The 27,078-nt window shown below is 47.9% G+C and overlaps 1 protein-coding gene across 8 annotated transcripts in view; it reads right to left on the reverse strand.

The window, feature by feature from the left end:
• The window catches only part of LOC140396856 (AP2-associated protein kinase 1-like), a 108,772-nt gene that overhangs the window by 60,140 nt on the left and 21,554 nt on the right, over positions 1-27,078 (reverse strand). For all 8 annotated transcript variants that reach the window (XM_072485636.1, XM_072485635.1, XM_072485638.1 and 5 more), the window contains exons 2-11: positions 24,112-24,230; positions 22,846-22,954; positions 18,301-18,443; positions 16,443-16,564; positions 10,348-10,429; positions 8,965-9,097; positions 7,889-7,992; positions 6,597-6,676; positions 4,350-4,504; positions 181-443 (exon numbers count right to left, since the gene is read on the reverse strand). In XM_072485636.1, the coding sequence (XP_072341737.1) occupies positions 181-443; positions 4,350-4,504; positions 6,597-6,676; positions 7,889-7,992; positions 8,965-9,097; positions 10,348-10,429; positions 16,443-16,564; positions 18,301-18,443; positions 22,846-22,954; positions 24,112-24,230 (1,310 nt within the window). The remainder of the gene's footprint in view (positions 1-180; positions 444-4,349; positions 4,505-6,596; positions 6,677-7,888; positions 7,993-8,964; positions 9,098-10,347; positions 10,430-16,442; positions 16,565-18,300; positions 18,444-22,845; positions 22,955-24,111; positions 24,231-27,078) is intronic.

Here is a 27,078-nt window from a genome sequence, read left to right on the forward strand (position 1 = left end):
GGGCCGAAGGGCCTGTTCCTGTGCTGTACTTTTTTTTGTTCTTTGTTCAAAATTCCTTGTTCCAGCATGAACAAGAGGTTAATTTCCAGTTAATGTCCGGACACCACATCAGTAACCTTCAGTAACATTAATCAGTAACATTCCCGATTACGCCCTGGACACCACATCAGTAACATTCACCTGCTGAGCAATCATCTGTTGCTGCTGATGCAGGAGCTGCGGTTGCTGCACAAAGAGCGGTGGCTGCACGGGTGTTTGTGGCGGGGCAGGCGGAGGCTGCACTGCTGCCGGCGGCTGCGGTTGAGGCTGCTTCTGTTGCACCGTCGCCTGGGGCTGCTTCTGTGGCAGCACCCGCTGCGGCTGCTGCAGCTGGGATTTGGTTTGCTGCGGAGGCTGCTGCAGGACTTGAGGCTGAGCGTTGTGAACGCCGCCAAGAACAACACCTGGGGAGAAAACACACAGGGGGAGGTCAGGGAAAGACGGAGTCACGAAGTGGCATTACCGCAAACAGGTTTTACTGAAACCCACGGCCGAGCGCCATTTCTATTTCAAACGGGTATCTCATATTAGGTAACTCGACCGAAAATCAGGAACTGGAAATCAAGACTTCACTTTCAGCACCAGGTGCTGTGTGAAATTTCAAAAAGCAGGCCCACAATCACTGACCTTTCTGGGTTGAGCAAAGCGAGGGGAAAACTGTTTCCTCTAGCAAGATCATCAGTAATTAGACTCGAAATAACAGGCAAAGGAACAAGAGGGGAGTGGAGAAGCAATTTCTACACACTGAGGATTGCTGAGATCTGGAACCCTTCCCCCGAATGGCTGGTGGAAGAAGATTCCATCGGAACCCGCCAAAGACTGATGGCCCGTGAACTGGAATATGACTCTCAGAATCCCTACAGTGCAGGAGGCCATTCAGTCCATCGAGTCAGCACCGACACTTAGAAAGAGCACCCTAACCCCGTAGCCCCACCTAACTGTTTGGACACGAAGGGTCAATTTAACATGGCCAGTCTGCATAACCTGCACATCTTTGGACTGTGGGAGAAACCGGAGCACCCGGAGGAAACCCACGCAGACACGGGGGAGAAAGGGCAAACTCCGCAGTCACCCGAGGTCGGAATTGAACCCGGGGCCCTGGCGCTGTGAGGCAGCAGTGCTAACCGCTGGTTTTGACGAGAGCCACTTAGACAAGAGGATTGTTTCCGAACATGGAACATGGCCAAAGTAGAGACACCTGAACAATCTACGCTTGCTTTCTATCCCACTCCCTGACAGCTGAAGGATTTCTTAATCAGCTGCTTTCTCACTGCTGCAGTAAAAATAATGTATTCAGTGCTATTCTGGAGACAGTGATTCAGTGAACACCAAATACATGCCACTGCTCACGAGACAACCCAGCACAAGCCAGGGTAGCTCAGCAATAAAGGCAGATTCAGGAGCGGGCTGGGGAATGAAAATTGGGGGGAGGTGGGGGGAGGGGAAGGGTGCGGAATGAAACTTCAGGAATACAAGTGAAATCCTCCTGACGTCTTTTCAATAGATCCAGGCAAGAGACAGCAGCACTTGCACATTTTTCATGACTTGAGAGAACAAGGTGCAGGGCGAGGGGACCGAGGGACGTGACACCGAGGATCCTTTGTGCAGTCATCAAAATTATTCACAGTGGCACAAGAGACAGAACAAAACGTGCGGTTGCCAGGAAACTCCCCAAGTTTGAAAAGTGGGATCAGAGAGGTTTAGGGGTTTAGGGAGGGGATCTGAGGAAAAACCTTTTTACCCAGAGGGTGGTGACGGTCTGGAATGCACTGCCTCGGAGGGTGGGAGAGCTGGGTTTGCCTTTAAAAAGTACCTGGATGAGCACCTGGCACCACATAACATTCGAGACTCTGGGCCAAGTGCTGGCAAATGGGATTAGGTCGGCAGGCCAGGTGTTTTTCACGCGTAGGGGCTGACTCTATGGGCTGAAGGAGCTCTTCTGTGCTGTATGATTCTGTTACATTGGTGTCAATCAACAGGGACGCGGAAAAATATAATGGAGTGTGAATTTGGGAATGGGAAGCGGAGTCATTTTCCTTTGAATAGGTCATGAAAGGTTTCAACTTTCCAAGATGTCCACAGGTCTTTAAAGGTGACAGGGCAGCTGGATAAGTTGGCAAAGAAAGCACATGGAATGCTCTCCTTTATTGGGCGCGGTATTGAATACAAAAGCAGGGATGTAATGCTGGAACTGTATAAAATGCTGGTTAGGCCACAGCTCAATTTCTGTGTGCAGTTCTGGTCGCCGCATTACAGGAAGTACATAATTGCTCTGGGGAGAGTGCCGAGGAGATTTACACGAAGGTTGCCAGGGCTTGAAAATTGCAGCTCTTGAGGAACGATTGGAGAGGCTCGTGTTCTTTTCCTTGCAACAGAGGAGGCTAAGGGGTGACTTAACGGAGGTGTACCAAATTATGAGCGGCCCAGGTAGGGTAGACAGGAAAGACCCGTTTCCCTCCAGCTGATGGGTCAAGTACCAGCGGACATTGGTTTAGGGTGATTGGTAGAAGGATTAGAGGGAAAAACCTTTCCACCCAGAGACTGATAGGTGTCTGGAATTCACAACCAGAATTGATGGTTGAGACAGAGAAGCTCAACTCATCTAAAATGAGACACCCAAATTATCTAAAATGTACCTGGACCTGCAGCTGAAGAAGTGCTGCAACCGGCAAACTGGAAAGTGGGATATCAATCAGCAGCTTTCTTTTCTCTCTCTATTTTATGGCTGGCGCAGAGCTGATGGGCTCAATTGGCCTCTTTCTGTGCCGTAACTGTTCTATTGCTTCTAAGACGTCTGAAAGCCTTATTTTGTTGTGTTCACTTTTCATTAATTAGACGCCCAAATGATAAAGAAAGACTGGACACAAGACAAGCCTTCAGATATCACGGTGACGTACAGTTATCTGAGGATCTGCTCATCAATCATCAATCCGAGCTACCTCGGAAATTAGTGGAAAGAAATAAGAAAAGGAAGTTGTCAATTATCCCACTGTCTTCAACACAGAGAGCTCTGACAGCCAAGACAGGGACGATATGAAGAGAGGCAAATTGCTTCTGAGAGTTTAATTAAATAGCGTCACATGCCAATGATATATTAAGTGGGAAACAATTGTTTTGGCAGCAAGATAAAAGTGCATTTTCTTTGGAAAATTCTGAATGCACGCGGGTGATTTTGAAGTTTGTTGTTGCAAAGAGACAAACTCACTGTTGGAGACTATTGGAATGAAAGTTAGTGCTCGCCAAGTTAGTTGGGCAGATGCTTTGATACAATTCATCTCTTCAAACCAGCCGTGTTGTCTCTAGAAGAAATATCGCCTCCTGGTTGACAGACACTGCGATTTGATTAAGCACATCTGTCCCTCCGCTCTGCTGCCTCATTCACATTCTGCTGTTTGCAGACATTTTGCCTCCAGGCACTTGGCAAAGTCACTCTGAACACAATAACAAGGTGTTGACCAACAATGAACCCAATGGGGCAACTCATGTTGATGCCTGATGTCAGCATGTAGACTCCGCCCAGATGTGCAGATGCAGCCAGTCCTTGCCTTGCCCTCCCTGGGCAGGACGCTGAATACTCAACTGCGAACGCCTCAACCAAAAGGGAGTAAAATACAACGGGCGGTTGCCTCCTCTCCCCCCCCAAATGCACTAAGCCGTTGTCAATGATTGAGGGAAGTTCTTTGTGCAATGAGACCCACCAAGAGGATGGATTTCAAGGTGGAGGAGGTGGTGGGGAAACCCCTGGAATTATTTTGTGGATGGGGAAACTCCAGAGGCACCCTGGCTGAACTACAACAGTCTTCTGTGCCTGTATTTATCTTGTAATCCCCCGCAGAGTTAATTTCAAACAGATGTAATCTGCAACAAATGGATGTCGATGTGAAAAGGTGGCTGGAGCCTCTCTCCCCAAACTCGAGCCAGCATTTGCCAGGAGAGAAGCGGAGTCCGTGCAGCTCACTGCAGGGGTGTTCGCGAAAGCACTGCGTGGAGGGGGAACACAGAGGAAGTCACTCTGTGCTCCTTACTTCCCGTCTCACCGTCAGATACAACTGTCTTCCAGTCTGACCTGAAAACCTACATTTCTCCTCAATCATAAAAGCATTTGCAATTGGACTTCAAGTTGCAATTTCTGACCAGTCACACTGTGCGGGTCAAAAACAATAAACAAATCACGTTTCGATTAAATTCTCACCCTCTTGCATGTCAGCTTCCTATGATCAAGGCAAATACATTGGAGGGAAAAAATTACAACATTCTTGTGAAAGCAACACGACAGCAACGGCTACAAGTGACTGTGCCCTCTCTCATACCTGCTGGCGGCACAACTGCCTGATTCGATGGCCTCTTGCGTGGCGTGAGGGAAGGTTGAATTGGGAGCATCCCTGGATTGGCTGGAGCCTGCCCAGCTTTGGGCCTTTGGCGAGGAGCTATCGAGGTCTCAGTGGGAGGAGTTGGGTCTGTGAGCCTAAGAAACGAGGAGAACATGTGGATAAAGATACCAAACCTCACAGCACTGTAACCCTGTCCCCGTTCCTCAATTTTCTACATTTTAAAGCCACAGTCTTATTCAGGATAAGGGCAGATCGAACGAATAGTACAGAACGGAAAATTCAATGCTGCAGATCATTTTTACCCCGGAGGTGTGCTCTGGTCCCACAGCATTCACAGTCTGGTCCAATCCTACCCTGCTTCTCATTCCTCACAACCTTTAATCTTCCGACTCATCAAGCAATTAATTTCTGCTGAAAAAGGATTCACAGACAGGTGCAGCTTCGACAGTGTGACAGAGAATTGTAAATTATATGTTAAGAACGGTTCTCATCACAATTTTGTGCCTTTGGTTCGCATCTCAGTGATTCGCAGAAGCAACATCAATTGCTTCACTGTCTGCGAGGCGGCAAACATTTCACCTCAACCTCTTCAGTGCTCATCAAAATGGCTTCAAGTCTCCCTTCCTAACACCACATCGGTGCTGTCAAACAATTAAAGAAAAAGACTTACACACGCAAAGGATTTATTTAAATACTGTGAACACTACCCAGAGAGATCTCACACAGACATTATAAGTGAGGCAAGTGGGTTCCCCTTCCTGGCGGATGGCTTAAAGAGGAGGAAGTAATAATTATAATAATCTTTAGTGTCACAAGTAGGTTTCCATTAACCCTGCAATGAAGTTACTGTGAAAAGCCCCTAGTCGCCACATTCCGGCGCCTGTTTGGGTACATGGAGGAAGAATTCAGAATGTCCAATTCACCGAACAAGCCCATCTTTCGGGACTTGTGGGAGGAAACTGGAGCACCCGGAGGAAACCCACGCAGACACTGGGAGAACGTGCAGACTGCGCACAGACAGTGACTCAAGCCGGGAATCGAACCCAGGACCCTGGCGCTGTGAAGCGATGGTGCTAACCACTGAGCTAGCGTGCTGCCCACTGTAGGCCATTAAACCATATCAAAACCTTGGGTAGGGTGCTCTTTCCAAGAGCCGGTGCAGACTCGATGGGCCGAATGGCCTCCTTCTGCACTGTAAATTCTATGAATCTATGAAAACGTTACAGCGCTGAGAGAAGCCCATCATGCCAGCTCCAGCCCAAAAAAAGGAAGAGAAAAATAAACTGGCCACCCGCTCATTTTAATTGCACTTTCCAGCACCTTGTCCCAGGCCTTGCAGGTTCCGCAGATCCAAGTACATTTTAAAGGAGTTGAGCAAGAGCACAAAAAGGTCCCTCCTGGCCGAGGTGGCACCTGGTTCGATTACCGGGCTGTACTCTGTTAGCTGGAGCATCAGAGTGGGTTCAGTGTTCAGGGAAAGGGGAGCCTCCTGGTACCGACGGCTGCCAGTATTAGTCAAAAAGGCTCGGTTGAGCAAGCACTCGCCTCAGCCCCCTGCTGCGTATCAAAGGACACGGAATTTGAGAGGACGGAAACTGGCCATTTTGGCCCAAGTGGTCAGTGCTCCTGTTCCACACGAGCCTTCCCCCACCTTGCTTCACCTAACACAATATTCCTTTCTCTATCCTCTGTGAGCTGGTGCCTTCCCTGAAGTTGACCCATCCTCACCACTTTCTGCATAAGTTCATTTTTTGGACATCCCGCACTGGAATTGACGGTGACCAACTCGTATCAGCGTGACTTCCAGATTCTCCTGAACAACAGTCACTGCCATGCAAGGTAATAAACTGTACGTGTCGGGATAAATTGGGAATATCTATGTGGGCATTGGATGCAGATCTGATCGTGCAGCCTGCCAGAGCTCACTGCGGGGGTTGGCACTTGGAGCTGAGCCACGTCTCTGATGCAGAGTCACTCCTTCGGCAGAGAAGGAAAACAAACGGCAGTCAGGGGAAAACAAGGCTAACCTAATCCTCACCCAAAATGTTTGGCAATGCTAGATTTCTTGTCCCTGGGTTCGTGAGACCCCCCTACCCCTCCCCAAAGAGGGCCAGGTGAACACTTCCGCCAAGAGTTTTACACTGGTGTTGCACAACTATTGAAGTGGTTCCAGGCAAGTGCTTTCCTTGCTTCATCACAGGCAAGACGATGTATTAAATAGCTAACCTCGCCTTGGGCTGTGTCTTCTTTGCAGCAGCTTCACTGGCTTTTACCGGCTCAACAAGCTTGGTTGGAATGGGAGAGTTCTGTAAAACAAAGCTATTGTTACATCAACCGCACTGGAGTGATTTCCTGCTGGCAAGCTGCTCACAGATCGGACGCCAGCTTGTCAGGCAACCCCACTCTCCCCCTACCGCCCACCTCCTCCTTTTTGGACCCCCCCCCACCACTGCTACTTTGACCCCACCCCCTTAGCCCCGTCAACCTTACGCCCCCCATCAACCTTGGGGAGGCCCCCCAGGAACCCAAACTCACCCCCACTCTACCTGGCAAAGCCCAGCTCCAACCCAGGTCGGACCCGGCAATGCCAACCTGACATCGTGGCAGTGTCCCCAGCACACTGCCAGTGCCACCCAGGCACTTTGGCAGTGACAGGGTGGCACTGCTAGGGTGCCAGACCGACAGTGCCAAGGGAGTGGCAGGGTGCCACCCTGCACTGTCCCCGGCCACCCGGTGGTATGCAATGGCCTGAGAGATCCCCCCCCCGCCCCATTTGTGTGGCCCAGTACTAGACAGTGCCCTGGCGAGGTGCCCAGGTGAATCCGCCGCCCGGGTATTTAAATATCCAGATCGCAGCAGGTGGAGCGAGTCGGATGACTCGTGATTGGCTCAGAGCCCACTCTGGGGCAGGTGCGCGATTCACCCGTTGCGACCGGATCCACGCTGGGGGCAAAGGGGTCGCTGAATCATGCGCACGGCTCCACCGCAGCTCAATTAATCGCACAAAGCGACTCCTCGCACATTCCTCTCCCACAAGTCAAACCTCCGGGTCCAAGAATACCACTTGAGCGGCAGAAAATTGTTCCTCAAGAGGGTGCGAGAGCTCAACATATTAATTTGGGCCCATTGAAGGATTAAAATTCTGCCTCAGTATTGCAATTCAATTCTTGGTGTATTTTTGCAGGTGTAGCGCGTCACTGAACAGCTTACAGAACTTGTCAAGCTTTCAGATATTCCACAGGCTGCTTGTATTGTGGCAAGGCAGATCACATCCACTGATCTAAGTCCAGTTTCTCATGCAGGGAGGTTTACAGTTAAAGTACTGACTTGCAGTTGGTAATTTGCTTTTCTCGTTGATGGACAAGAACAGGAACTCATTATGTGAGACACACAAGGCAAGCGGTGGTCTCAGAATCCCACAACAGGACACGAGTGGAAACAAGTTGCAGTTTAATATTTGTGCGTTGCGAGTCTCAGACTTTGACGTGACACAGACTTTGGATTATATTTAGACTTACACACACGTTCTGGACAGGACACTCCTTGCGGATTTGTTTAAATGCAAAGTGAGACACTTGGTAAATATCAGGTCGCTTCTCTGGATCTGGCTCGAGCATAAATCCTGAAAAGTGAAATCACCATTGGTAGATTAAATTACACCAAAATCAGCTTCAACACAAAGGTAACACCAACTGCATTTTCCACGACAACAAAAGTAGTGCTGCATGTTCAGAGGCAGGTTTCAGTTTCAGTTTTATTGCATGTTTATTCACACATCCTGATCCCCAATCATCCGGAATACCTTTGAGGTGTGTTAAAGGGAGCATTCTCACAAATAATCCAACGTGAAACCAATCGTAACTTCACAGAATGTCTAGAATACCGCCATTGTTTCACTTTGTCATCACGGTCACATTGCTTTCTACGTTATTCCCACACTTCCTTCCTTGCTTCTTTAACACCTTTTGGATGTTCCACAGGGAAAGGAATGAGAGTGGCTCAGGATTGGCACCATTTTATCGTCAGAAGTGGCTGGGCATCGCACACACGCACATGCACTCACACACACACACGCGCGCTCACACACACACACAAAGTGGTTCATTAACCTGCTTTACAGAAACTAGGGCAATCCTGCTGCCAGAAAGTGTCCCATTGACTTCTTTCACTGGACAATCAAAGCAGGGAACAGCAATGAAACCCAGCTCACAACACTGAGCAGACCACATGAACAAGGCACACGTAACATCAAGCCTGCCAGCGGCAGTAGGTATGGGTAAGTTAGGACCATGTAATCACAAGTAACGGTGTCCTCCACTTCCTACATCACAAGTGATTGAAAACTCAATGTCTTCCGCTGCTGGCAAACCTTTGTGGATTTCAACATCAATGTCGTTTTAGCTTAATCTGTACAGAAATCTGCCAAATTAAGACTTCTGATGATGGTGCATTCGTAAGGTGTATCCAACCAAACAATGCACACAGGAAATCCATCCCAATCTATTATTAATCTGACCATTTTATTGTTACCATGGGGCTCAAAAGGAGCCAAGCAGGCAAATGAAGAAACAGAGGGAATCATGTGAGTGCTTACTTATGAGGCAGTGCATCTCGCTGGAATACTTGGAGCTGTCCGGAATGGTGAAGCTCCCATCGCAGATTGCAACTTGGCTTTCTCCAAACGGTAGTGTAAAAAAGCAGAGTTTGTACAGTAAGCATCCAAGAGCCTGTCGGAGAAAGCACAAGAGTCATGACCGGACACTCAGATGTTTTTCCGAAGTTAACGCCACCCTTATCAGCAGTGGTCTTCTTCGGTAATTGGATTCAATGACGGGGAAAGCCAAAGTCTTGCAACGTGAGTTTTCACATCTAACATTTGTTGATTTAAAAAAAAAATTTTTAAATGTGCGATTTGTTTGGCTCACAGTTTAAGAGATAAAAATCTGTTGAGGGTCGCAGGGGCTCCTGCTGAACAGTGGCCCACGCGTCAATGCCCCAGGGTAGGGAACGTTGTGACCAAGCTGTGCGGGGTTTCAAGGCTAGCCCCTTCTCAGAGCCAGGCTGGTGGTGGTGGCCAGCAATTACGCTGACTGAAAAAGTCAACAGCCTAATCTTGCCTTTGGCGACTGCTTTCAAAAACAAAAATTGTGCAAGAAATTCAAACCACAGTGCTTTCTAACTTACAAAACTCAAAACCTAAACCTATCCTAACCCATCTGGATTAGCTGCAGGCAAAACATGTCCATCCTAATTACAATGCCAGTGCCTCCCATTGTACAAACAAACTCACTGCTTGTGTATCCTGCTGTAAATACTTCAGTTTTGGGAACCGGACGAACATTCAGGGCAAAAGCCATTGGAACCAGAGAATCTCATGACTGCCCACTGATTACCAGTAAACGGCTACCCCAGGGGAATGAAGCGCTGAAATGTGTCATGCCCGTCAATGTGAAGCAGCTTCGTCCTCTTGTCACTCAGGTTTGACGACATCAACGTCACGCTGTTTCCACTGAACAGGCCTGCACTGGTACAGCTTCAATGCAAAAACAGAACCATTGCAACACAAAGGCTCTGACATTTTCACGGCAATTTGCCCTCGGAGACTATTTCAATAATGTGAGCAAGAGAGCCAATTCTTCCAATTAACAATTACATTTAATTGACATTGCAGCAGAGTGGAGCCTTCCATGGTACAAGTCAAACTGTCACAGAGATGTATCTTAAACGACAACCTTTTAAAATAAAGAAAGAGAGAGAGAGAGGAGAGACTCCACGCGTTGCCCCATACATGAGGATGCCCTGAAGATTGCGAAAGGCGCTTTTGCAAATACAAGTCTGCAATGCTGGTAACGCTGTCCAGTCTGTTATTTTTCGGGACGCGCTTTTTCCAACAGCATAGAATCAGGAAACGCTCGAGTAAATACATCTTATCGAGCAAGTGCTCTCATTCATAACATAAAGGCTTCCTTTTGCTCACCCATATATCGGCCTTGGTGGTTATTGTTTTGCCGCAGTAAAGGTTGACCATTTCAGGCGCTCGGTAGGACAGGGTTGTGTACCTGAAAAATAGAAAGACACGGGAAGTGATATTTTGCAATGTTGGCTTGACATGGGGGTGACGGGGACTCTTGGCTTTCGTTCTTCAGGGTATCGAGCGAATTCCTCTCATTGTTGTCGCCTGGGTTCTCGATTTGCCATTGAAAAAAAAATCAGCTTTTATCAGATTAAATCTGTGTCTAATTCGAAAGCCGTTTCAGCACCTTGTCCAGGCAGGGCAGTTCCTGGCGGGGTGTAAAATGCTGGCCTTCAGATGTGGAGAGAGGGGAACATTTTCCCAGTGGCCATGGCATTGCTGCTTCAGTCAAAGCGCAATTAACACAAACATTCATCGCTCTTATGGTTTTGGCTGTGGTTTGCCAGTCAACAGCCGTGACCGCATTTCCCAATAGTTCATGGTGTATGAGCCAAGACATATGTACAACCTGTATTTGTACATCACCTCTGAGGAAGTAAAACACAAGGAATGTTAGGAAACAAAATCGGAAAGCAAGCCAAATTCAGATACATTCAGGCAGGTGACCAGAAGCTTCAGCAAACGTCTCAAAGAAGACAATTGTTTACGGAGGGAATTCCAGAGTTTAGGGCTGAGGCATCTGAAGATACAGCCGCCCATGGGGAAGAAATAAGAATTGGGAATGCTCAAGAGGCCTCATTTGCACAAGCTCAGAAATCTCAGAGGGTTGCAGGGCTGGGAACAGCCACAAAGAAATCGAAGAACAGTAAATTTTAAACTGAGGATTTTAAATTTCGGGATTTGCATAACCGGCAATGTGGAAAATTGCCCAGGTGTGTCCTGTTCACAATAAATAGGACAAATTACCGTCCCATCAGTCTACTCTCCATCATCAGCAAAATGATGGAAGGAGTCATCAACAGTGCTATCAAGCAGCACTTACACAGCAATAACCTTCTCACGGATGCTCAGTTTGGGTTTCACCAGGTTACTCAGCTCTTGGTTCAAACATGGACAAACGAGCTGAATGCCAGGGGTGAGGTGACAGTGACTGCCCTCGACATCAAGGCAGCATTTCACCGAGTATGGCATCAAGGAGCCCTAGCTAAGCTGGAGTCAGTGGGAATCAGGGGGGAAACTCTCCACTGGTTGGAGTCATACCTGGCACAAAGGAAGATGGTTGTGGTGGTTGGAGGTCAATCATCTCAGCTCCAGGACATGACTGCAGGAGTTCTTCAGGGTAGTGTCCGAGGCCCAACCATCTTCAGTTGCTTCATCAATGACCTCCCTTCCATCATAAGGTCAGAAGTGGGGATGTTTGCGGATGACTGCAGTGTTCAGTGTCATTCCTGATTCCTCAAATAATGAAGTAATCCATGTCGAAATGCAGCAAGACCTGGACAATATCCAGGCAATTGGCAAGTTGCATTCGCACCACACAAGTGCCAGGCAAGGACCATCTCCTACAAGAAAGGATCAAATCACCGCCCCTTGTTGGTGGCACGGTAGCACAGTGGTTAGCACTGTTGCTTCACAACACCAGGGACCCAGGTTCGATTCCCGGCTTGGGTCAATGTCTGTGCGGAGGCTGCACGTTCTCCCCGTGTCTGCATGGATTTCCTCCGGGTGCTCCGATTTCCTCCCACAAGTCCCGAAAGACGTGCTTGTTAGGTGACTTGGACATTTGTGAATTCTCCCTCGGTGTACCCGAACAGGTGCCGGAATGTGGCGACTAGTGGATTTTCACAGTAACTTCATTGCAGTGTTAATGTAAGCCTGTATGTGACACTAATACAGATTATTATTCAATGATATTACCATCACTGAATCTCTGCAATCAATATCCTGGGGGTTACAATTGACCAGAAACTGAACTGGACGAGCCATATTAATGCTGTGACTACCAGGGCAGGTCAGAGGCTGGGAATCCTACGGCAAGTAACTCACCTCCTGACCCCCCCCCCCCCCCCCCCCCCCCCCAAAGCCTGTCCACCATCTACAAGGCCCAAGTCTGGAATGCAATAGAATATTCTCCATTTGCCGGCCTAACCAGCAATGCCCGCATCCCATAAATGAATTTTTTTTAAATGGAGTCAATGTGAGCCAGGAATCCCAAGGGTGAATGGTGAAGAGGACTTTGTGCAAGTTAGGAAACGGGCAACAGAGCTTCAGATGAGCTCAAGCTTATATCGGACCAGCCAACACTCGAATCGTCCAGTCTCAGAGGCCACCGGCGTGGAGAAAGGTGGTTTTAGAAGTGCAACGCACGAGAGGTCACAAGCTCGGGGCGAACTATCATTGCAACCCTGGAGAGATGCCAGAAAGGCGGATGGCGGCGGCGGCTCAGGAAGAGAGTTTCTGTGTCGGCCGCCTCAATATTGAGTTGGAGAAAAAAAAAAGTAAGTTAATCCTGCACTGGGTGGCAGGCAAGCATCGTAACTGATGGAGAGAGTGGGGGGATGGAGAGAAGTGCTGGTGAGGGAGAGTTGGGCACCGGCAGCATACTCGTGGAACCTGGCAATGTGCTTTCGGATCATGTCACTGAGGGGCGGTAAGCACAGGATACAAAGTAAAGGCTGAACTGACTCATTTATATAGAAATAGATCAAACGTTTCGGTTGGCAAGGCAGGACGTGGAAACAAATGGCTTCATGCTACATGCTTCCTTTAATGCATGACCATATATAGTCGTAACTCACAGTCCTTCTCAACAGAAAGCACAAGTCAGCAAAATGGGATTGACAAAGCTGAAGCGTTGAGCGCATTTTTCTTTTTATTGTCACAGCTCTGAGTGCATCAGCCAAAAACATTCTTCTCTAAAGAAACATTTATGGAGAGCCTGTTGAGAATTATTCTTGATACCAAATCTTCCGCTCAACAAGTCTGGAGATATTTCTGCGGTCCCGACACCTATTAGAACATAATTGGCTGCAGGATCTGGTCCTTGTGTTCGGTTCGGGGGCGTTTCTGTTTCACCAGAGTCTTGGCGGAGCAAAACAAATCAGCCCGTTGGTGCTGTTCACCCTTGGCATCCACTTCTCGACTTCTGCTGTCAACCTTTTGAGGAAATGGCCACAGTGGTCGGAAGCCACTTCAGACCAAATCTGACAATTTCCTCCATGCTTCATGATGGGTCACTCCTGAAATGCTTCTACAAAAGTGAAAACAAATCAAAGAGGGCGGCAACGGCCCTGGCCATAGCTTGCAATCAGCCTTCGTCCTGGTCAAGTATCAGATGCAACTGGTGCTGAAGGACGGGCGTAGGAAACAGTCTCCAAAAATAAAATGTTTAAAAATTAATGCAACCAGCTTCAGAAGTGGCACTGAACCAATCCTGCGAGTCAGTCTGCCCGATGGCATTATTTCGGGTCGTGGCAGATATTAAACCAGCTCTCTGCTTCTCACACACCAAAGCTAAAGGCTGTTGACCTGATGACAGCTGGAACGCACCCACAAAACGTGGCTCTGCTCCATCGTCAGCTCCACGCAGGACAGTCTGTGCGGTCAGAACACCAGTTGACAACAAAGTTTACGAGATGCTAGTGACAACAGATCGGCAAGCACACATTTCAGAAAGGCGGAATAAGCCTTTCTGACGTTTCTGGCACAGCGCACGGTTAAAACCAAACTTAATTCGAGACTGTCCCCTGGTTCTGTCACAAAACTGGTGTCAAATACTCTTCCAAGGATGGGGAGGGGGTCCCAACACTATTCGCAAAACACCAAAACATCCACCATTGCATCTCTTTCCTCTTCCAGCTTCATAACGTACTTCAGACATGACCTGACTGCCGCTCAGAAAGGGAAACAGCATAATTGGTCTACCCGGGTGAGAGCGGAGATTCCACCTCACAACACGATCAAACTGTGAAAGCATCCTCAAGCTCCTTGTTGTCCTCATTAAAATCCAGAGAAATCAAAAGCAGAGGCAATATATTCAGTGTGCTGGAAACAATACCCAAGAGGAGTTCGGATAACACGGTTATTTTTATTTTTTGCAAAGGGATTGGCATCCACGCGTGGGAACATTTCCAGCTCCTGTCTGGTGTAATGAGCATGGATCAGAGACAGGTCTATCAATGAAGACTGGCTCCCTACCACCGAGGAAGCTGACTGGATGCATTTCCATTTTATTGACGAGACAAAAATGGGAGCAACACTTCTCAGACTGGATACGGTTGAAACCTCATTTTATATCAGCTGGCCTGCTGACTTATTCTCGCCGAATACACAAACTCTTGTCTTTGTGACATGGGACTCCTGCCAGAGTTTCGGGAATCACATTCTGCTGTTCAGCTTTCAGGGAAAGGGACATGTAGTGGCCATGCCTGTCAAACCGCATCATGGTAATGCTGAGTCCATGTCTCGTCAACCGTGACACAATTGTTAACATTCCCAGCTTTAAGTTACAAGGTTCCTGGTTCCAGTCCTGCTCCAGGTCCAGAGCACAAAATTTGAGGCCGACACTCCAGGGCAGGACTGGGGGAACACTGCACGATCAAAGGTTGCTGCCTGCTGAGCAAGGATTTACCGGGACCCCATCTGCCTGCTCAGGCGGACGTGAAAGATCCCATGGCACATTTTCAAGTAACAGCGGGGGAGTTTGGGCAGGTGTCCTGGCCAATTTCTATCCCTCAACGAAACCACGGAGGGACACAAATATCTGACCAATGTCACATGGCTGTTTGCGAGAGCTTTCTGTGCACAAATTGGCTGTCACGTTTCTGCAAATTGCAAAGACAACAGTCAAAAGGGCTTTGATGTGTCCGTTGATCATCAGATGCAGATTATAAATCTGTCTTCCCTTCTTTCTATGCATTATTTACAACACAGAAACAGAATAGGCAATAGATCAGGCAAGCTTTCTCCCACCATTCTTCATCCAGTAAACTAGCAAACCAAAGACCCAGAGTGATGCTGTGAGGTCCCAGGTTCGAATCCCGGCAATAGCAGTCTGGAATTAAAAGTCCAACCACCACCATGAAACCATTGAAACCGCAATTGTAAGCAGCAATCCATCAGCAACTCCTTCTACAGCACAGCCCAAGCTTTTTAAAGTGTTTTGGGCACAAGTGGGAATACCTATATATTATAATTCACTCTCGATTATTACCAGTCAGTGAATTGTACCAGATTGGGGGAGCAATAGAAGGTCAAAGAGAATCGAGGAGACGGAGTCAGCCCCACTGTATCTATCGTGTAGTAATTTCATGCTGATTCAGTGTAAAACATGTATCATCATCAGGATTGATTTTTCGCTCAGAGTGAAGCCATTCATCTCTTCAGCTGGAAGCATTTTGATGTGATCTTTCATATTTGGCTGGAGTTCAATAATTCATAGCTGCGACATTTCGTCAGGAGCACAACATCCTGAGGCACTCACGTTGCTGGCAAGGTTCCCCCAAGCTCGGAGCAGCTAACCCTGCTCCCTGGTCTGTGACTGCTGGAAACCGTCCATCCACAGGAGGGAAAGACTCTGCCACAGGCACAGTATCAGAAACAAAGCCTTGGGGATGAGAAGGCCGCATCCTTCGCCAGAAAGGAGATCATGCTTAGTTAGAGAAATGGCCAGAAATGGCTCAAATCAGTCACTTTTGGAAAGAGCCAATTTGAGTGGAACTTGACCGTACCACCATGTTTCCATATCCATTTAAAAAAAAAGAAATAAACAAAAAGCTACTCTGAGGATTTGGGATGTTTCTTTTCTTTCTCCCCACTCTCTCAACCCTCTCTCCCTCCACAGATGCTGCTCGGTCTGCTGATTATTTCCACCGTTCCCTGTTTTTAATTTCGGTTTGCCAGTGTTTTGATTCCGAGAGTGAGTTCAGGTTCCCTTCTCCGCAAGTCCAGAAAATAATCTCCTCGTTAAGTGCAACTTGACAAACTTGCCCTGATGGAATCAAGGTTTGATACGTGGGTTCCGTGCCCAGTCCCGTTGTGCCACCCCTGCCACGTTGCAGCTACTAATTTTCATTCAGTCTCTCCCACCACCCCCCGCCCACCCACCATTGTGATACTTCATTACTGAGGAATCACGAAACTAAACACAAAACACTTACTTTTTAATTTCATCTTCAACAGCATTGACTCCTTCGAGCTGAGGATTCTGGGATTTATTCGTTGCGCTGCCGAAATCACAGAGGACATAATGCCCTTTGTCATGAAGCAGTATGTTTTCAACCTGAAGAGGAATATCACAAACACTCAGTAAACAGGACACTGAGCTATTGGGACCTCAGTCCGCCACATGCAAGCAGCGCAGGTTTTTAAACGTGCAATTCCCTGGCGGGAAGCCTGACACAATATATTTAGTACATCAGATACCCAATAAATTCTGATCCTCTCCTTTCCTCATGGTGCATCCCTCCCGCTGCCTGAGGTTAGGCAGCAGGTGCCTGTGGGAATGCGGTTTGATGGAGGAAATCACAACCACACTCAACCTGTCTGGTTGAATGAGTGGGTTGTCTTAGGAGCAAAGGTTGGACACGCTAGGCTTGTAGTCACTGGATTTAGAAGAGGTGACTTGGCTGAAACATGCAAGATCCTGATGGATCTTCACAAGGTGGGTGTGGAGAGGATCTAGAAATGGGGGGTCACTATTTTAAAATAAGAGGTCAGGTATTTAAAGGCAGAGGGGAGGGGAATTTCTTTCTCTCAAAGTGCCACACTTCTTCGGAAATCTCTTTCTCAAAAGCCAGCAGAAGCAAGAGTTGTTGAATATTTCTAAGGCAGAGTTGGATAGATTCTTGATAAGGGAAAGGCTATTGGGGGGGGCTAGGTGGGAACGTGTAGGTTACAATCAACCGTGATCGTATTGACTGGCAGAGCTCTCTGGTGTTCAGATCAAACCTGCTAACATGGGCCAACACCCCACCTGGCAGTGCAATGTCCTGATCTGTACCCCTCAGGTTTGCAGTAGCCTCTGCCCTCAGCAACTCAGATACCAGAGCAGTCAGCAAGGTCAATCCATTGGTTTTGCAAAATAAATGTACCCAGATAATGCCCGCACTACAGTGCTGTAAAAACATGCTCCCGTGTGATGTGGCAGGGCACTGTTTTGTGTTCATAACATACCAAGGAGACAGGAAGAATAAGGTTCCACAGAGCAAGGCATTGCTTTGGGCTCATGATTTATCACACTGGGGAGTAAGAACGTAGAAAAAAAATACAGCACAGAACAGGCCCTTCGGCCCACAATGTTGTGCCGAACCTTTGTCCTAGATTAATCATAGATTATCATTGAATTTAGAAAGACGTACAGCTTCATCCCCTCGTGTGAAGCACACTCGTGGTTCAACACACTGGGGCAGCTTGGGGGAAGGGAAGGGGATGGAGAGAGAAACACGGTTGCATGACAAGACAAGTCACTGCTTCACACTCGCGATTCATTCTGTTGGGTAGAGTGGGAGGAGGAGCCGACCGACGTGAAGGACAGAACCTTGCTTTGCGTTCACAAGCCACTACTTGTGGGAAATGGCAGTGGGAGAAAATTCCTGGCAGAACAATGATTTATGGCTTCATTCATTCCACTGGACGAGGGCGATTATATCAAATATTGTACACCGGCATGTGTAGAAGCATAACGTTCATGACACTTGGCCAAATGCACAAAACTTTCAGGAACATTTTAGCCATTAAAGATGCTCCACATGGTACGACCAGACCAGGCGCCCTCTTTCTTGATGAGTTTTTTAAAGAATTCCAATTGAGGGGCAATTTAGCGTAGCCAATCGACCGACCCTGCAGATCTTTGGGTTGTGGGGGTGGGACCCACGCAGACACGGGGAGAGTGTGCAAACTCCACACGGATCGTGACCCCGGGGTTCTTCCAGGACACGAAGGCTAGACTGACCAACAGCTTTTAAACTGCATGTTTCTTCCGACTGCCCGGTCTCCGTGAGCAACGCTTTCCGTCACCTTCAAATCCCGGTGGATGATGGGCGTCTTGCACTGGTGCAACCTCGCGACGGCTTCACACGTGTCACAGAATATCTGCAATACTTCGTTCTCGGTGAAACCAGTCTGCAGCCGCTGGTTCATCAGGTTCACCACTTGACCCCCTGCAGAAAGGGGGGAAAAAAAGGAGACGAGATCATTTCAGCCCAACAGCCCCGGATTCACAAATAAGAGCCCGCTTCACCACACAGCCCACCCGGATCCAACATCAGCTGAAGGAAAAACACAAATCCTGGAGCTGCTTGACTGTGAGTGGGCCCAAGATACCAAACAACAGAGGAAGGGGGAATATGTTGCATTACTTTATCCTAAGCTGTGGCAGCGTGACAAACGGGAACGATGCTCCGACTCGCGAGCTGGTAGGTCGGTCAGAAGTCCTAAAAAATGTATCGATGAACTCTGCTGTGCTGAATTATTTTCTGGTATATTTTCTTGTTTGGGGAAAGCAACAAAGAACAGCACATCCACCTCTCAGCCAGGCCACTGGAATGGGAGGGATCAGTCTGATGGACAGTTTTGCACACAAGTTGAGTCATAGAATTTAGTGCAGAAGGAGGGCATTCGGCCCATCGAGTCTGCAGTAGCCAATGGAAAGAGCACCCTACTTGAGCCCACGCCACCCTATCCCTGCAATCCAGTAACCCCACCTAACCTTTGGACACGAAGGGGCAATTTATCATGGCCAATCCACCTAACCTGCACATCTTTGGACTGTGTGAGGACACCGGAGCACCCGGAGGAAACCCACGCAGACATGGGACGAACGTGCAGACTCCACACAGACAGTGACCCAAGCCGGGAATCGAACCTGGGACCCTGGAGCTGTGAAGCAACTGTGCTAGCCACTGTACGGCCACGCCGCCCCCAGGGGCTTTGGAATTCAACTGCAGCATTCGTTCCGCCGCCGAACAATGGGTTTGGAGATCACGCGCAAGAGGAGCAGATCACAAGTTAAGTTGTTGGACAGAGCCCTGGTACCTGGCCAGAAAAGGATGGACCTATAGCACGAGCCGTGTTATCTCAGGCCATCAAATCTAAGGTCCAGCAACCAACACCACCCCCCAATTAAGGTGGCACTGCACTTAATGGTGTGGACAGCAGCTTGTGCCTTTCACACAGATAGTTGATGGGTGAATTTTAGTCTCATCCAGATGTTTGGCTATTTTGAAATAACTGTCCTTGAAAGTGAACAGTGGATACTGCCACTGTTAGCAAAAAAAAAAAAACGGGGGGCAGGGGAGAGAGAGTTCATGGTCTGAAATAGTTGAACACAAATAGTCGAGCCCCAAGACTGTACGGTGATGTTCCTTGCGTTGAGTTTCGCTGAAACAGTGCAGCATGGCTGAGGACAGAGATGAAAGCATCACATCAAGCTGGTGTACTGAAATGGCAAGCATCCAGCAGGTTGGGATCATGCGCGAGGACCGAGTGGAGAGGTTCCGCAAGGCGCTTCGGGCACCGCGCCAAAATCGACAACTCACTCAGAGCGCAGCGGAATAACTCAAGACGGGAGATTGACAAGACAGAAATTGACGTTAGCCTTGGGCACCCAGACAAGTGGTCCAAAGTGTGGTCGGAGAGGTAGATTTTCAGGAGTACCTTTGAAGAGGAGGGAGAGGTAACGGTGGAGGATTGAGAGGCAAGCTCTGGAGCTGAGGCAACTGAAGGCGCGTCTGCCGAATGGCTCGGAACGGAAATGTGGATGAACAAGACGGCAGAGTTAAATCAAGGACCAATGATCGGCATGGTAAAGTCCATCATTCTCCAAACTCTGAGTTCCCAATCTGTTTTCCATGGGCAGATTAGCTGGTGTGCCTCATCACAGATGCTCTCATGCAAATACTTTCAAAGCAGCATTTACGAAGATACCAGGACAAATCCCTCTCCGTCAACATAATAAATCAATTCAAAGCAAGTGGTGAGGAAGAACGATTTTTAAAAAAACAAAACATTTTCTCATGTAAGCATTGCCAGGAGACACGAATGCAGTACTTTGTAGTGTTGGAGAATGCAAAGGCTAAATCAGATCGCAGGAACATACAGCTGTCGCCATGGAAACCTAGAAACACCATCCACAGCTCACAGGAAGCCCAATGCGATTCGGTGACGATTTAGATAATGGCACCCATAATTTCGCATCCAGCCGTTCACCCAGGGATGGGGAATTGCAAAGTGCAAGCTAAGTGCGCCTCAAGACAATGGAGGGAGGCAATCGCTGAAACCTGGGCGGGTTGCCCAAACCTGCTCTCCAGCAGCTAGCAGCAGAGTGGCCATTACTGTGATCAAGTGCAGCATTCTGCACTCAGCTCAGCAACATCCATTATTCATCTGCGCGAGTGCTTGCACCTACATCGTCCCAGGTTTCCCTGCACACACCAGACATCCAAGGTGTTCGGAGACCAAACGGACGGAAAACCATATTGCCTATTATAATATGGCAGGCTCTCCCCTCTTCCAGCTGCACTCCAGAATATAAACGCCCCTTCACTGGAGCAACTGATGACGAGCGCACACTGGCAAGGGTCTTTGAATGTGCTGTCGGATAACAAGAGCTGAACTCAGTCCAGTTAATAAGCAGAGCCCAAATCCATCGCTTCCAGTGGTGCAGTAATTGCAGACTCTGCACAACACACAGAATCAGTCACGACTGAATTAGACAGGAAATAAAAGGAGGGGATAACAAAACACCAGGGTCTCTTTCCCAAGACAAACAGGCAGCATAAAAGCTTGGAAAGACGCGGTGACATTTTTATCGCCAAACACACCCCCTCTGGAACCATGGTTTATTCTAATGACTGAACAAGTGACAATGCCCAGCTATCGCCTCACAAAGAGGAGGCAAAGCAAGAGACTGAGAAAGCTTTCACCATTGTATAAACATGTATCAAGTCAGAAGCACTTCTCTCCTGGTGACTGAATATTTTGGATCATTTACTTAACAGAGGAAGCTTCACAGATGTAAAGGGAGTAATCCAGAACTAGTCTTTTCCATATGTGATGGTTGACAAAAATGAAGCCCAGAATTTTCTTGCTCTGGCTCTAAACCAGAATGCTTATGTCCCCACTCTCCCAGGCTGCATTTTAACCCAAAATGTTTCCAATCAATTTACCACCACAGGACTTGTCCTTCTTTCTCTTCAGCCGGGCTGAAGATGAAGTGGAGGCTAGTGATTGGTCAGCAATGTTTGCGACTCACAAGAGACTTCAGACACAATTAGCAGGAATATACTTGCGCAACACTCAACAAAGTACATAAATAATAACAACAATCTTTATTAGTGTCACAAGTAGGCTTACATTAACACTGCAATGAGGTTACTGTGAAAATCCCCTAGTCACCACATTCCAGCGCCTGTTCGGGTACACGGAGGGAGAATTCAGAATGTCCAATTTACCGTACCGGCCTCCCCGAACAGGCGCCGGAATGTGGCGACTAGGGGCTTTTCACAGTAACTTCATTGAAGGCTGCTTGTGACAATAAGCTATTATTATTATTATATTTAAAAACTGTAGTTTTGCCTCCCAGTCAAGCAATGTGTTAACTTTGAGGTTTTCATCCATGTTTTCAAATCTCTGCCTGGCCTTCCCCTTTCTACCTGTAACCACCTCCAGCCACAAATAACCCTCCATGTCACCTGCGCTCCACTATCTCCAGCCTCTTGCGCATTTCCAATTGTAAGGACTGCACCATTTGTGGCCAATCCTTCAGCTGCCTGGACCTGGAATTCTCTGCCTGCAGCTCTCCGCCTCTCTTTCCCCCTTGAAGATATTTCTGAAAACACAATTCCTTGACCAGGTTTTTGGCCACCTGATCTCATATTCTCCCTCTGTGGCTCAGTGGGGTTTCTAGTGTGATAACACTCCTTTAGATATTTCATTGTGTTAAAGGCACAAAATAATTCAAGATGTCTATTCATGGTGGCTTGGGTTCAAAAGTGCATTTGTTGTCTTCTGCACACGCAAATGCATGCGTTTGGGAGTGGTGTGATGATGATGGGGAGGGGAGTTGAAATCAGGAGCTACAACGTTTGAAGCTGAATGATGAATATTTCTGTGCTCATCTCATATCCTTCCCTGGTAATGATTTAATGCGGCTTTATCACTTCAAAAGAAAAGTGGCAATCAAAAATGATTCCAAATTTAAATGCAAATTCCTCTGCTCAGGAGCCATTGCATTAATGTCGGTGGCAGGTTCATCTGCTGATGGCTCCCCGCCCTGCCCATCAGCTGAGAATCTGCTCCAGCTGACTGCGCCGAGATGAAATAAAAAGGGTTCTTGCTCTTTTCACAGCTCTCATTTGTCCTTTGCAGAGCAGCGTGGATTAATCCAGTCAAGCCCATGGGTTTCTGCGTCTATCGTGTCTCGGGATGGTGGCTTTATTCCCCACTGATGCACTGACACTCGAGGAAGGAATTTAAATGACATCTCCCCGACAAATCAAGTCAGATACACAAACATATTGCACTGATGCAGATTCCATTCAGTAATGAAATAAAAGTCCTCACCGCGACAAAAGTCCATCAGGATCAGCACTTCCCAGACCTCTCCGGAACCGACAGCTGTGGTGCTGGAATCAATATAGCCAACAATGTTCTTGTGCCCTGTCAGGTCCCTCTGGAAGAAAGATAATACTTGGTCACAAGCAGGTCACTGCTCTTTTTTATTGGCTTGGCTCTGCTGGCCAAATAATCATTTGCAAAGCACTCGTGCTGGATGACAAAGTCGCACTTGTGATTTTCAGCCACGCAGCAGAACGATTACAACTGGCTACAATAATCTCAGGGCTTGGGAAGTCTGCCACCCAGCACCTGCTTTCTGGAATGCCTGGGTGTGCGGGCTCCAGTGAAGAGTCCGATTGGGCCGCTGGTGGTGCATCCTGAATGTAACACAGCCTGCCAACCTTCACTGTCTGCACCCACGTGAGAAAAGCAGCCACCTGGACCGGACAGCAAGAGTTGATGCTGGTACAACAATGCGTCAGCACCTTCAGTGGAGGACAGAAGACTAGGAAGGGGAGGGGGAGAGAGAGAGAGAAGGGTCAAAACCATTAGCTGCCATTGGTGCTGGACTTGCCAGATCCATGGCTCCCAGTATCAAAGACAAGTTATTTCCGTCACAGGAACCAAAAACGGTCATGATACAAAAAAAAAAATCTCCTGTATTTCAAAACTATTTTAGACACCAAGTTATTTAGCAGCAATGTATTTTATTTATTTTTTTTAAATCTATTTACTTCTGCTGAAGCTTATTCTAGGTGCCTGACGGCTGACACCACAGACCAACAAGACGGTGCCATGAACCGAAAGCATTGTAATGGGTGGCAGCTGGAAAGGTATCAGGCAAACAACTGAATGGGAGAGCAGAGAGGAGGCAAGCTCATGCAGGAGGGGATAGAGAGTCAGAATGAAATGAATGTATGGAGATAATGGCAAGAAAGACAGACACACACACACACGCCACGTGCAGTTACCTCCTGTAAGAACATGAAACCTAAAGTGAGAAAAAGCTCTTCAGTCTGGGCAGATGATATTTTTTTTGCCATTAATTTCTCCTCTGATCGCTACCTCGTTATATTACCCTGAACTTTCCTCCCATTCCCATCACCCCGCTTTTGAATCGCACTTGAAGTGGCAGAGATTTCTCCCCTGCCTTCTTTGGCCCCACTCCGGATAATCTCCGACGACAGACTGGGATGATATTCAGCACATGCTAGGTCGGAACCATCTCCAATGTCAGGACTCTCTCTCTGCCTGCAAACATTTGCCACTCACCATGATTTGAATCTCTCGCTTGCACACCTGCAGATCGTGCTCATTGTTGACGTACATCCTCTTCAGTGCACTTTTAACGCCATTGTGAGTCTTCACCAGGAACACAATGGCAAAACCACCTGGGAAACGTAAACAAAAACTTTATCATGACAAGTTCTAAAACAAGAGTCCCAAATTCTCCATTACACATGTTGGCAATTTCTCCAGCCAAGCTTTTTTTTCAAACCAACACCCCACCCACCCACCCAACATCTCTGATTCCACTCCCAATGTGAGCTGGGAAACCATTGGGAATATGTTTAGCCTGACAGGTGGACTGTGATGGTCTTTTGTATCTTTCTTCCTCAAACATTTTTCAAAACATTTTTCCAGTTAAGGGGCAATTTAGTGTGGCCAGTCCACCTGCCGTGCACACCTTTGGGCTGTGGGGGTGAGACCCATGCAGACATGGGGAGAATGCGCAAACTCCATATGGAGAGCGACCCAGGGCCGGCATCGAACCCGAGTCCTCGGCGCCATGAGTCAGCAGTGCTAACCACTGAGCCGTCCTTCTTCCTCAGACATAAGTAACAACAGCAGATTGAAACACTCGTTCACCTCCTTGCCAACTTGAATTGTCAGAATTTAGCACATTCACCAGTAATGAGTACTCAGAGTAGTTTCACTGTAATTGGTGTCATTTGGGTCAATTCAGAGATGCACACTTGCCAGCTGATTTCTCTTTTTGAAGCACCTGGAAGAGTGTACGAACCATTTAGGTACTTTGGGCTGAAGGCACTGGCATCTCTTCCAGCCCTCCACCCAACTTTCACACTGCACACATGTGGTCCATTCACCGGCGGAAATCGAGAACCTGATTGTACATCTGAATCGGCCAGTATCAGGCAAAGAAGTGGCCAGATTCAGAATTATCTGTCAAGTTCAATTACCCGAAAACAGAATACTTTCTGTTGCAAATCTGAAAGGAAATCAGAAAACGCTGGAAACACTCAGTGAAGAGAAAGAAAGAGTAGGACGGTGGAGTTGAGGCCATGATGAGATCAGCCATGATCATTCGGAATGGTGGTGGAGCAGGCTCGAGAAGTTAAATTGCCTAATCCTGCTCCTTGTTCTTCGAAAGAACTATTCCTCCTTCTCGCTCTTGGTCTGTAGCCCTGTGGGTAACAGCACCTCCAGCACAAATCTGGTTCTTGATTAACAAGGGGATTGGGGGGTTATGGGGAGAAGGCAGGAGAACGGGGATGAGAAACAAATCAGCCATGATCGAATGGCAGAGCAGACTCGCTGGGCCAAATGGTGTAATTCTGCTCCAATGTCTTATGGCTTGATGGTCAGGTCTCTGACCTCCCACTAGAACAATAGAAAAAATTAGCGATCTAACAAGTTCGAAGCAAGTACAGCGGTCAGGACAGAGCGAGGAAGAGGAGGGAAACAAAGAAAACACCAGCAGCAACAACTTGTATGTAGATAGTGCCGTTAATGTATCAAAATCAAAGATGACACATCGGTTCGGTCAGATGACTAAAAGCTTGGGCAAAGGGGTACATTTGAATAGAAAGTGAGGCTGGGAAGTGGAGGGAGCGGAATTTGAGAGCTTGGAGCCGAGGCAACTGGTGGCAGGGCCATCCATGGGGACTGCAATTGCAATTGTGAGTGCACAAGAGGCCAGAATATGAGGAGCGCATGCATGCCTCCTTTATGAAGCCTTTCATCACCTGTTCCAATGTCTTCTGTGGCTCCAAGTCAACTTTGGAGAGTGTCGTTGGAGACTGCTTCTGTGAAGCACCTCGGAAACTTTTATCTTTTATTGGTATTCGGTATCCCTCGGTTGTGAAAAGATGATTGAAAATGTGGTCCACTGCCTAAGGCTACCCAGCCTGTCGCCACAGCAATACTGCGCAAGTAGCACGCTAAATAACAGGACAGTGTGCTAAAACTTTGGTTAGGCAGGTGGGACCCACGAGACGTAGCTTTAAGGAGCTGGAGTCCTGTACTGCCCTGCCATTGCAATGCGAGCAGCTGAAACCACTGAAAACGTGGTCACTCACCATCATTTAGCACAGTACGAAGTCTTACAACACCAGGTTAAAGTCCAACAGGTTTGTTTTGATGTCACTAGCTTTCGGAGCGCTGCTCCTTCCTCAGGTGAATGAAGAGGTTTGTGTCGTGTTGGCATCGTCTGGCATCTTTGAATCTGTCTATATATATGTTTCTGGAACATACCCCTTCATTCACCTGAGGAAGGAGCAGCGCTCCGAAAGCTAGTGACATCGAAACAAACCTGTTGGACTTTAACCTGGTATTGTAAGACTTCGTACTGTGCTCACCCCAGTCCAACGCCGGCATCTCCACATCATGGCTACCATCATTTAGCAGGTAGATAATAACATGAATATTTCTTTGAATACAATGAGGAAATATCTTTTAATAAAAAGCACCTGATTGACTGTAAGGTGATCTCGGGTTGGCCCAAGTTGCGAAAGGTGTTTTTCTAAACTCAACTTTTTTTTCTGCTTCTTGGACTGTGGATATTATTTGCATCCAAACTGGACCAGTCGCGTAAATACTGCAGTTCCAACAGCAGCTGAGAGACTGGGAAGAGAACGACACACTTCCTGACTCCCCGTCGTCCCGCTACATGGCACAAGTCAGGGGTGCGATGGAATATTTTCCATCGGCCTGGGTCAGTCCAGCCCCAACGACACTCGAGAAGCTCTACAGGATCCAGGGCAAAGCAGCCCACTTGATTGACACCGCATCCACGACCTGAACCATTTGAGTGCCTGCACCACCGACGCACAGCAGCAGCCGCGTGCACCATCGGCAAGATGCACTGCAGGGACTCACCCTTCAACAGCACCTCATGAACCCGTGGCTTCTCCCAGCTTGAAGGACAAGGGCAACAGATACCTGGGAACACCGCCACCCGGAAGCTCCCATCCAAGTCACAGACAATTCCTGACTTGG

This window comes from Scyliorhinus torazame, chromosome 20 (genome assembly GCF_047496885.1).
Source record: "Scyliorhinus torazame isolate Kashiwa2021f chromosome 20, sScyTor2.1, whole genome shotgun sequence".
NCBI lineage: Eukaryota > Metazoa > Chordata > Chondrichthyes > Carcharhiniformes > Scyliorhinidae > Scyliorhinus > Scyliorhinus torazame.